Raw genomic sequence first — 12,940 nt, forward strand, 5'->3', positions numbered from 1 at the left:
TCCCTGTGGTGCGAATATTCACCGTACGTGCTCCCGTTGTATCCACAGTGCGGTTCACAGGAATATCAGTTGCTGTGAAATAGTAATCCGTGTGCGGATGGAGAGATTGCGTCTTTTCATGAACCGGATCCCTGACGCTTAGCCATTTTGTGGTGTTTACAGATGTAAACACACAAAGGAAATGAAACGTACGGTATATCCGCGCGCTTTTTCTTCTTCTACGCGGGCGGGTGGTTGCTTACAGTAGAAGAAGAAGCGCTTCCTGTTCTATGGGGGCGGGTGCTTACCTTGGCGGTTGCTTGCGTAGAAGAAGAAGCGCTTCCTGTTCTACCGGGAAAAAAGATGGCGGCTGTTTACCGAAGTTGCGAGATCGAAACTTTATGAAAATGAATCGTAATATTAATCCATATATAAAGCGCACCGGGTTAAAAGCCGCACTGTCAGCTTTTGAGTAAATTTGTGGTTTTTAGGTGCGGCTAATAGTGCGGAAAATACGGTAATGTGTTCAGTGCCAGATTCTTGCATACATTTATGTAGAGTTGACAGTAGAGATGTCCGATAATGGCTTTTTTGCCGATATTCCGATATTGTCCAACAAAGCCTTCTCTGTGGCCGGTTCTAAGCTCTGGAACACTCTGCCCCTCCATGTTCGAACTGCTTCCACAGTCGAGTGTTTTAAGCCTCGTCTTAAGACCCACTTTTATTCTCTGGCTTTTAACACTACGTGAGTAGTGTGGTCCTCTGTTGTCCTCTGTGTTTTTAAAATTTTGATTTCTATTTACTGTTTTAATTGGTTTTACCCTTTAAAATTGTTTTTAATCATATTTATCTTATATTGGTTTTAATTGTGTTTAATATTGTTGTGCAGCACTTTGGAAACATTTTGTTGTTTAAATGTCCTATATAAATAAAGTGGATTGGATTGGAACTCTTAATTACCGATTCCGATATCAACCGATACCGATAAATACAGTGGTGGAATTAACACATTATTATGCCTAATTTTGTTGTGATGCCCCGCTGGATGCATTAAACAATGTAACAAGGTTTTCCAAAATAAATCAACTCAAGTTATGGAAAAAAAATGCCAACATGGCACTGCCATATTTATTATTGAAGTCACAAAGTGCATTATTTTTTTTTAACATGCCTCAAAACAGCAGCTTGGAATTTGGGACATGCTCTCCCTGAGAGAGCATGAGGAGGTTGAGGTGGGCGGGGGGGGTGTATATTGTAGCGTCCCGGAAGAGTTAGTGCTGCAAGGGGTTCTGGGTATTTGTTCTGTTGTGTTTATGTTGTGTTACGGTGCGGATGTTCTCCCGAAATGTGTTTGTCATTCTTGTTTGGTGTGGGTTCACATTGTGGCGCATATTTGTAACAGTGTTAAAGTTGTTTATACGGCCACCCTCAGTGTGACCTGTATGGCTGTTGACCAAGTATGCGTGCATTCACTTGTGTCTGTGAAAAGCCGTAGATATTATGTGACCGGGCCGGCACGCAAAGGCAGTGCCTTCAAGGTTTATTGGCGCTTTGTACTTCTCCCTACGTCCGTGTACACAGCGGCGTTTTAAAAAGTCATACATTTTACTTTTTGAAGCCGATACCGATAATTTCCGATATTACATTTTAAAGCATTTATCGGCCGATAATATCGGCAGTCCAATATTATCGGACATCTCTAGTTGACAGGTATCTGCATTTAAGATAATGTGCATGTACAGTATGACAGACACATCAAGCACCGTATTAGGTGGATAAAATGTGATGTTATTGCATGTAATTATCAGTTTTTATTAAACATTGTTCTACAAAAAACAGTCCTATGTACCAACAATTGTCCTTTGTTAATATAAAGCAGTGCTTCTAAAATAGTGCGGCGCAACCCCCTTGGGGGGTGGGGGGTGTATCCTTGGGGAACATGCTTTTTTTGCCGTACTGGAATATGACGAAGGGTATATAGCGCTTGATTTTACCGTGACTACGGTGGAGGACAAGGAAGCTCTGGTGTGTTGTTTTCTTTAATGTTAAAACAGATATAATGTAATGCAGAGGTGTACTTATAACAAGTTTATAGTCAAATGATACCTTTTATAGTCGCGGTACACAGTGTGGAGCGGGTGAATATTTTCTACTTCTTGGGTGAGCGTAACAGAAAATAATTGAGAAGCACTGATCTAAAGACGCAAAATAATTATGTTGTTTCTAAAGTTGTGTTTTATGTGCATATCAAAGATGCCAAGTAAGTCAATGCTCATTGCTCAACTGTAAATACGCTTTTAATGTCAATAGTTTATTGATTTTGGGATTGATTTACAGGTTTGTTGGCCGAATAACAGTGACTCATCATGGGGAGGAGACAGTGAGGTAAGATCTTTTTTTAATCTGCCTTCAGAGTGTGTAAAATGTCTTCCAAACATTTTACACACAAAGTGTGTATAATATTTTATTAAGAAGCTGCTATGTGGAGCTCTGAGCACTAAAATACAATAATTGTTTTATTTTTTATAATGTTTTTAATTTTATATATATATATATGTATATGTATATGTATATATATATATATATATATATATATATATATATATATATATACACAGTGGGGCAAAAAAGTATTTAGTCAGCTACGATTGTGCAAGTTCTCCCACTTAAAATAATGACAGAGGTCTGTAATTGTCATCATAGGTACACTTCAACTGTGAGAGACAGAATGTGAAAAAAAAATCCAGGAATTCATATTGTAGGATTTTTAAAGAATTTATTTGTAATTTATGGTGGAAAATAAGTATTTGGTCAATAACAAAAATTCAACTCAATACTTTGTAATATAACCTTTGTTGGCAATAACAGAGGTCAAACGATTACTATAGGTCTTTACCAGGTTTGCACACACAGTAGCTGGTATTTTGGCCCATTCCTCCATGCAGATCTTCTCGAGAGCAGTGATGTTTTGGGGCTGTCGCCGAGCAACACGGACTTTCAACTCCCTCCACAGATTTTCTATGGGGTTGAAGTCTGGAGACTGGCTAGGCCACTCCAGGACTTTCAAATGCTTCTTACGGAGCCACTCCTTCGTTGCCCGGGCGGTGTGTTTGGGATCATTGTCATGCTGGAAGACCCAGCCACGTTTCATCTTCAAAGCTCTCACTGATGGAAGGAGGTTTTGGCTCAAAATCTCACGATACATGGCCCCATTCATTCTTTCCTTAACACGAATCAGTCGGCCTGTCCCCTTGGCAGAAAAACAACCCCAAAACATGATGTTTCCACCCCAATGCTTCACAGTAGGTATGGTGTTCTTGGGATGCAACTCAGTATTCTTCTTCCTCCAAACACGACGAGTTGAGTTTATACCAAAAAGTTATATTTTGGTTTCATCTGACCACATGACATTCTCCCAATCCTCTGCTGTATCATCCATGTGCTCTCTGGCAAACTTCAGAGGGGCCTGGACATGCACTGGCTTAAGCAGGGGGACACGTCTGGCACTGCAGGATTTGATTCCCTGTCGGCGTAGTGTGTTACTGATGGTAACCTTTGTTACTTTGGTCCCAGCTCTCTGTAGGTCATTCACTAGGTCCCCCCGTGTGGTTCTGTGATTTTTGCTCACCGTTCTCATGATCATTTTGACCCCACGGGATGAGATCTTGCGTGGACCCCCAGATCGAGGGAGATTATCAGTGGTCTTGTATGTCTTCCACTTTCTGATAATTGCTCCCACAGTTGATTTTTTCACACCAAGCTGCTTGCCTATTGTAGATTCACTCTTCACAGTCTGGTGCAGGTCTACAATTCTTTTCCTGGTGTCCTTCGACAGCTCTTTGGTCTTGGCCATAGTGGAGTTTGGAGTATGACTGTTTGAGGCTGTGGACAGGTGTCTTTTATACAGATAACCAGTTCAAACAGGTGCCATTAATACAGGTAACAAGTGGAGGTCAGAAGAGCTTCTTAAAGAAGAAGTTACAGGTCTGTGAGAGCCAGAGATCTTCCTTGTTTGAAGTGACCAAATACTTATTTTCCACCATAATTTACAAATAAATTCTTTAAAATTCCTACAATGTGAATTCCTGGATTTTTTTTCCACATTCTGTCTCTCACAGTTGAAGTGTACCTATGATGAAAATTACAGACCTATGTCATCATTTTAAGTGGGAGAACTTGCACAATCGTGGCTGACTAAATACTTTTTTGCCCCACTGTATATGTATATGTATATCAACAATAATACTTGCCCATGTGGCTGAACAGGACAGTTAAAAAAATTATTAAATAAAATAAAATTGTTTAAATAATATAAATTAAAATATGTATTTTTTTAATACTATTAAAATTTACAAAACACTAAATTATTCCCAATGAGCATGTTTCACTCAACAGAACAGCGACAATGCAAAAATATCAGCCCTTTAAAAAAAAAAAAAACTAAAAAAACAACACAGCCGAAAGAGAGAGTACACAATTGCTCGATGAACCTGAGCTGTTTCTGATTGACAGCTATTAACACCAATCATTGCATTTCGGTGTCAAAATCAGGGGCCCCTGATTGGGTGGGGCTCCTGGGCTTCAGCCCAGGTAAGCCCGTGCATTAAGGCGTCGCCAATGAGACAAAACTGCTCAAATACAATTAACATTAATGCTTAATAAAAGTTATTTATTTGAAAATTAGTTGGAAGCGTTTCCCTCACTGTCTTTTCATCTTTATTTAAGTCTTGTGACCCACCTATCTTTATTTAATATTGTGTAATTTTGTTTTCATTTCAGACCGCTCGGTCCAGAAAACTTGTTGCTGCGAGGGGCCAGGTTGAAAAATACCAAAGAGATCTTTGGTAAGTTACACTAATGAGATATTAAGAGGAGTGGCAAAGAAAGCTAATTTAAAACTGCAATTTAAAAAAAATAGTTTTAAAAATAGCTTAATTCCTGTTTCAAAGTCATTACTTTATACAACCCAATATTGATACTAAATCCTACATCCTATTTTTTTGTATTTTTTTCCCCCTATATAGAAATGAAATATTTGGAATTTCTTTGTGTGCTTTATTTCAACAAGGGGGGAACGACAAATAATTTAAAATAAATTATTAAAATAGAAAGAAATTAGTTCCTTTTGTATAGTTACGGACGGATTCCCTACCTTTTTTCACAAGCATCCTTTTTATCTCACAATAAGATATTTAATGGAGAGGCAGAGTTTGTCTTGTATAGTTCTTGCTGATTGGTGAAAAAATACTTACTTTCCAAATACATATATATATATACACACACATCCATATACATACACATATATATTTATGTATATATAATATATATATATATATATATATATATATATACAGTATATGTATGTATATGGATATGTATAATGTATATGTGTGTATGTGTATATATATATATATATATATATATATATATATATATATATACATATATGTGTGTGTATATATATGTATATATATGTGTGTGTATATATATATCTATATATATGTGTGTGTGTATATATATATATATATATATATATATATATATATATATATATATATATATACACACACTCACATATATATAATTAATTAATGTCGGATAGAATGCTAAAAGTGTTATAATAGATTACCTCAAAAAAAAGGAATGGAATTTTACCTCTTTTTTTTTAACTGAATAAAACACCAATAATTACAATATAAACTATGACCGATATAACACTGAATATTAAGAACATATGAACGTCGCTCCTCTTTTACTTCTCAGACCACCTCCTCGATTGACATCTTTTACAATCAAGCAAAACGCAACAACAATGTCAAAAACATGGTAAAATATGAAAGCAAAGGGTAAAAAAAAAAATCTAATATAATATCACTTTTCTGAAGAACTTTGTTGTAAAAATCTGCTTCTGTGTCTGCCCCTGACACCCACGTTTCAGGCTGGCTGCTCTGTAAACCTCGCCCACTCGGCTTCGTGCCTCATCTGCCTGTAGCTGCTGTGACGTAGATTTCCATAATAACCTGTGTGCAGTGTTGGGACATTCGGCGGTAAATAGTAATCTAACGCGTTATGTTTTATATTCAGTAACTCAGTTACTACGTTATTTTACGTTATTTTTTTTATGTAGTATCGGCTAGAAACCGAGAAGATCTGAGTGTGTTTTATTGGAGCGCTGCAGAAGAGGCGGCAGAGAAGAGGCGCGCTCTGTGTGTGTGTGGGAGGGGGCGTGTCTGTGTTTACTAACAAGACATCATGGCGATGGCGAAGCCGAAGCCGAGTTTCTTAACATGGAGATATTCTCACTACTTTTCTTTTGTCGAGCACAAAGAAAAGAACATTTTAGTTAAATGTAAGTTGTGTCTTGGATCAAAGATCCTATCTACTGCCCAAAACAGCTATTAAAATCTGCTGAAACAGCTACAAAAGCAACATGCTTCAACGAAGCTAGTAAAGAGAGACACACTTCACCTCCTAAGCAACAGCGGCTGGATTTTAACGAGGCACTGCTCGCCAGGACAACATTGATAGAGACATTGCAGCGTGTGTGCTAGAACAGTGGTCCCCAACCACCGGGCCGCGGCCCGGTACCAGTCCGTGGATCGATTAGTACCGAGCCGCACAAGAAATAAAAAATTTTTTAAATAATTTTTTGTTTGTTTTTTTTGTTTTGTTTTTATTAAATCAACATAAAAACACAAGATACACTTACAATTAGTGCACCAACCCAAAAAACCTCCCTCCCCCATTTACACTCATTCACATTCATTCACACAAAAGGGTTGTTTCTTTCTGTTATTAATATTCTGGTTCCTACATTATATATCAATATAGATCAATACAGTCTGCAGGGTTACAGTCCGTAAGCACACATGATTGTATTTTTTTTATGACATTTTTTTATTTATTAACGGACTGTATCCCTGCAGACTGTAACTGAGTTCCTTTTGAAATAAAGTAACTACCGTATTTTCCGCACTATAAGCCGCCCCGGGTTATTAGCCGCACCTTCAATGAATGGCATATTTCAAAACTTTGTTCACCTATAAGCCGCCCCGGGTTATAAGCCGCGCCTACGCTGCGCTAAAGGGAATGTCAAAAAAACAGTCAGATAGGTCAGTCAAACTTTAATAATATATTACAAACCAGCGTTCTAACAACTCTGTTCACCCCCAAAATGTAATGTGCAAATGTGCAATCACAAAAATAGTAACACTCAAATTAGTGCAGAGCAATAGCAACATCAATAACTCAACGTTGCTCGAACGTTAATGTCACACAACACACAAAATAAACATTTAAAGCTCACTTTCTGAAATTATTCCTCATCCATAAATCCCTCAAATTTTTCTTCAGTGTCTAAATTAAAAAGTTGGGCGAATACGGCATCCAAAATGGCCGGCTCCGTCTCGTCGAAGTCATCAGAGTCAATGTTGCTATTGTTGTCCAGCAGTTCCGTGAATCCTGCCTTCCGGAAAGTTCGGACCACAGTTGAGACCGATAAATCCGCCCAGGCATTTACAATCCACTGGCAGATGTTGGCGTATGTCGTCCGGCGCTGTCTCCCTGTCTTAGTGGCGCAGGTCATCTTGTTGCTTCCTCTACCTACGCACCATTTATGTTCAATTCTCTTGCTGCTGCTCTATTTCCGTGTTCTACTGCGTGACTTATTGCCTTGAGTTTGAATTCTGCGTTGTACGCGTGTCTCTTAATAGGAGCCATTTTGTGGTCTTTACAGATGTAAACACACAAATGAAATGAAACGTAATATCCGCGCGCTTCTTCTTCTACGGGGGCGGGTGGTTGCTTACAGTAGAAGAAGAAGCGCTTCCTGTTCTATGGGGGCGGGTGCTTACCTTGGCGGTTGCTTACCGTAGAAGAAGAAGCGCTTCCTCTTCTACGGGGAAAAAAGATGGCGGCTGTTTACCGTAGTTGCGAGACCTAAACTTTATGAAAATGAATCTTAATATTAATCCATATATAAAGCGCACCGGGTTATAAGCCGCACTGTCAGCTTTTGAGTAAATTTGTGGTTTTTAGGTGCGGCTAATAGTGCGGAAAATACAGTAACTGTAACTAGTTACTGGTTTTCAGTAATTAATCCAACACTGCCCGTGTGTCACTTAAAAGCGCAGATTCCAACCATTGGAATTCTTTCTGCAGTTCAAAACTTCCAGAAATCATATTGGCGGTTACTATTTTGATGTTAAAAAAACGTACGGTGGGCCGAATTTAAAATCCTAACGGCTGTTACTTGCCCTTATATATAATCTTTCAATGATTTTTTTCTGGATTTATTATTGACATTCTGTTTCTCACGGTTAAACATACAAAACATTCTGGACTGGCTAAGTCTCTGTAGCATGCTGTACTTATTTCCCCAACTGTAACTGACAAGAGGTACTGATTTTGTCTTATGGTAAAGCCTAGTAAATTTTAAATCTCATTGATCTTTGTGTCTTTATTTATTCAATGCTTAAATGATCAAATGTTCACTTGCTAATGTCACAATGTTTGATGCAGTGCAGTCAGTTAGTTTTCTGTGTGTTTTAGGTGTCGCAGTTTATACAGGAATGGAATCCAAAATGGCCCTCAACTATAAGTGCAAGTCTCAGAAACGCTCTGCAGTAGAGAAGTGAGCATTGACATTTTCAAACCAACATAAGTAAATATGGCTATGTTTAACCTTTTTTCCCCCACCGTATCAGGTCTATGAATACTTTCCTCATCATCTACTTGGGCATCTTGCTGTTCGAGGCCATCCTCAGCACCATTCTGAAGTATGCCTGGCAGGCTGAGGATAAATGGGACGAGCCGTTCTACAACCAAAAGACAGAACAGGAGAAAAACAGCAGCCCGGTAGGTTGGCTGTTTTTTTAGAGGTGCAGGCAATCAGCTCCTAATATGAAGTAGAGGCAGGACTGAAAAAGCACTGTCTTCTCCTTTTACATGTACAAACCCCATTTCCATATGAGTTGGGAAATTGTGTTAGATGTAAATATAAACAGAATACAATGATTTGCAAATCCTTTTCAATCCATATTCAATTGAATGCACTACAAAGACAAGATATTTGATGTTATTTTTTTGCAAATAACAATTAACTTAGAGTTTGATGGCTGCAACACGTGCCAAAGTAGTTGGGAAAGGGCATGTTCACCACTGTGTTACATGGCCTTTCCTTTTAACAACACTCAGTAAACGTTTGGGAACTGAGGAGACACATTTTTTAAGCTTCTCAGGTGGAATTCTTTCCCATTCTTGCTTGATGTACAGCTTAAGTTGTTCAACAGTCCGGGGGTCTCCGTTGTGCTATTTTAGGCTTCATAATCACATTTTCAATGGGAGACAGGTTTGGACTACAGGCAGGCCAGTCTAGTACCCGCACTCTTTTACTATGAAGCCACGTTGATGTAACACGTGGCTTGGCATTGTCTTGCTGAAATAAGCAGGGGCGTCCATGGTAACGTTGCTTGGATGGCAACATATGTTGCTCCAAAACCTGTATGTACCTTTCAGCATTAATGGCGCCTTCACAGATGTGTAAGTTACCCATGCCTTGGGCACTAATACACCCCCATACCATCACACATGCTGGCTTTTCAACTTTGCGCCTAAAACAATCCGGATGGTTCTTTTCCTCTTTGTTCCGGAGGACATAACATCCACAGTTTCCAAAAACAATTTGAAATGTGGACTCGTCAGACCACAGAACACTTTTCCACTTTGTAACAGTCCATCTTAGATGAGCTAAGGCCCAGCGAAGCCGACGGTGTTTCTGGGTGTTGTTGATAAACGGTTTTCGCCTTGCATAGGAGAGTTTTAACTTTTGCTTACAGATGTAGCGACCAACTGTAGTTACTGACAGTGGGTTTCTGAAGTGTTCCTGAGCCCATGTGGTGATATCCTTTACACACTGATGTCGCTTGTTGATGCAGTACAGCCTGAGGGATCGAAGGCTGCTTACGTGCAGTGATTTCTCCAGATTCTCTGAACCCTTTGATGATATTACGGACCGTAGATGTTGAAATCCCTAAATTCCTTGCAATAGCTGGTTGAGAAAGGTTTTTCTTAAACTGTTCAACAATTTGCTCACACATTTGGTGACAAAGTGGTGAACCTCGCTCCATCCTTGTTTGTGAATGACTGAGCATTTCATGGAATCTACTTTTATACCCAATCATGGCACCCACCTGTTCCCAATTTTTCTGTTCACCTGTGGGATGTTCCAAATAAGTGTTTGATGAGCATTCCTCAACTTTATCAGTATTTATTGCCACCTTTCCCAACTTCTTTGTCACGTGTTGCTGGCATCAAATTCTAAAGTTAATGATTATTTGCAACAACAAAAAAAATGTTTATCAGTTTGAACATCAAATATGTTGTCTTTGTAGCATATTCAACTGAATATGGGTTGAAAATGATTTGCAAATCATTGTATTCCGTTTATATTTACATCTAACACAATTTCCCAACTCATATGGAAACGGGGTTTGTAAGTAACTGTAACTTTCAACTTTTAGTTTCGCTTCAAAAAAGTTTGTTTTATGATGAGACTTTTGCATGTACAAAAATGACCATCTCATTAAAGCCACATCTGTCCACCTATTGACTAACATATTGGGATGATAATACCAGCTACATTACTTTTCCCTTGTATTCAGACAAAAAGGAATAAAAGCAACAATAACAGCAGCTGCATATTCAGTCAATGGCCCCAACTCTCTTTTCCAGCAAAAAAAATACTAATAATTATTAGGGTTGTCAAAAATAACAAGTTAACTCATGTGATTAATCCAAAAAAGGATCACATTAATCATGTATATGTGCAGATTAATCACGCAATTTATTTTGAGCGTAAATGCGCCTTTACCTTCCCTGTGGATGTTTACCTGAAAGGCGGCGTAGGTTGTCATATAGGGAGTGATCAGTTCAGTGCATATGTCCGGTAAATTTCCGGAAACTTTCCGGAAATTTATCACGAGAAGTTTGGAAATATTGACCATTTTTTGATTATTCAAAATTGGACACAGTCCATGGGAATTAATGGGAATATATGGGAATTAATGGGGAATTACAATAATGATATATTATTAGGCACTTGTCTATATGCTGCTGCATCTTTGTGGCATTTTTGAGTATTTGCAAATGTACACAGTAGAGATGCGCGGACAGGCAATTATTTCATCCGCAACCGCATCAGAAAGTCGTCAACCATCCGCAATCCACCCGATCTAACATTTGATCAGAACCGCATCCGCCCGCACCCGCCCGCACCCGCCCGTTGTTATATATCTAATATAGACGATGCAAGGCATTAGTGAGGTTATAAAGCTTTTGCCTGTTAAAGAAAGGAGACTGATCCAATGCAGCACAGACATTCGCGTGCCACGCTGTCACGACCCAGACGCACACCAGTGCGCAATCATATGGGAGCCGCGCTGAGCGCACCTCCGAGCGCGTCTCGCTGCCGGCGACGGCCGGGTATATGGGCCCGACGCTCCAGCGCCATCCATTTTCAGGGCTAGTTGATTCGGCAGGTGGGTTGTTACACACTCCTTAGCGGGTTCCAACTTCCATGGCCACCGTCCTAGCTGCTGTCTATATCAACCAGGGTGAGCCCCACCCCTTTCGTGAGCGCACTGCGTATATTCCCATATATTCCTGTTAATTCCCATGGAAAGTTTCCAACTTTGAATATTCCTGGAATTTTGCAACCCTAGTCAGGAGACTCAGACTAATGTGTTCGCTGAAAAATGTCACTTCAAAATACACCCCGACGGTAATTTAGATAAAACTGTTAGCAAGTTTTAAGCAAATAAATGCCAGGCATTTAAGTAAAACATTTAAATAATGTTCCTCTATGACATTCTTACAATAACATTTTATGTATATCTAAATTGTGGACAAATTGAATTATGCAATCGAGTAATAACCTGTTGATTAATCATAATTAATCAAAATTCCAAACTGTGATTAATCTACTACCGTATTTTCCGCACCATAAGCCGCCCTGGGTTATAAGCCGCGCCTTCAATGAACGGCATATTTCAAAACTTTGTCCACCTATAAGCCGCCCCGTGTTATAAGCCGCATCTAACTGCGCTAAAGGAATGTGAAAAAAACAGTCAGATAGGTCAGTCAAACTTTAATAATATATTAAAAACCAGCGTGATGTGGGCGCGCATGGAGTCGTATATCAACATGGACGGAGCTGCGTGAAAAAAGCCACCCGGCCTCTTCGCGTAAACTTACCTTAACCACTCGCTCATCTTTTCTTCATCCATCCATCCCTTCGAGTTAGCTTTTATGATGACGCCGGCTGGAAAGGTCTCTTTTGGCAAGGTCTTCCTTTTGAATATCACCATGGGTGGAAGTTTCTGGCCATTAGCATGGCAAGCTAGAACCACAGTGAAGGATGACTTCTCATTCCCTGTGGTGCGAATATTCACCGTACGTGCTCCCGTTGTATCCACAGTGCGGTTCACAGGAATATCAAAAGTCAGTGGAACCTCGTCCATGTTGATAATGTTCTCTGGCCGGATCTTTTTTTCAGCTATCTTGTTTTTACAAAATGCACGGAAAGTAGCCAGCTTTTCTTGAAAGTCTTTAGGCAGTTGCTGTGAAATAGTAGTCCGTGTGCGGATGGAGAGATTGCGTCTTTTCATGAACCGGAAACCTGTCGCTTAGTAGGAGCCATTTTGTGGTCTTTACAGATGTAAACACACAAAGGAAATGAAACGTAATATCCGCGCGCTTCTTCTTCTTCTTCTACGCGGGCGGGTGGTTGCTTACAGTAGAAGAAGAAGCGCTTCCTGTTCTATGGGGGCGGGTGCTTACCTTGGCGGTTGCTTGCGTAGAAGAAGAAGCACTTCCTCTTCTACGGGGAAAAAAGATGGCGGCTGTTTACCGTAGTTGCGAGACCGAAACTTTTTGAAAATGAATCTTAATATTAATCCATATA

The 12,940-nt window shown here is 39.5% G+C and overlaps 1 protein-coding gene across 4 annotated transcripts in view; it reads left to right on the forward strand.

Annotated features, from left to right (window-relative positions):
• The window catches only part of atp11b (ATPase phospholipid transporting 11B), a 183,507-nt gene that overhangs the window by 55,909 nt on the left and 114,658 nt on the right, over positions 1–12,940 (forward strand). For all 4 annotated transcript variants that reach the window (XR_009816853.2, XR_009816854.2, XM_061975516.2 and 1 more), the window contains exons 8-11: positions 2,317–2,364; positions 4,759–4,823; positions 8,530–8,611; positions 8,685–8,835. Coding sequence is in view for 2 of the 4 variants with exons in the window: in XM_061975516.2 (XP_061831500.1) it covers positions 2,317–2,364; positions 4,759–4,823; positions 8,530–8,611; positions 8,685–8,835 (346 nt within the window). In the remaining 2 variants the exon portion in view is untranslated. The remainder of the gene's footprint in view (positions 1–2,316; positions 2,365–4,758; positions 4,824–8,529; positions 8,612–8,684; positions 8,836–12,940) is intronic.

Source organism: Nerophis lumbriciformis, linkage group LG14 (genome assembly GCF_033978685.3).
Source record: "Nerophis lumbriciformis linkage group LG14, RoL_Nlum_v2.1, whole genome shotgun sequence".
Lineage (NCBI taxonomy): Eukaryota > Metazoa > Chordata > Actinopteri > Syngnathiformes > Syngnathidae > Nerophis > Nerophis lumbriciformis.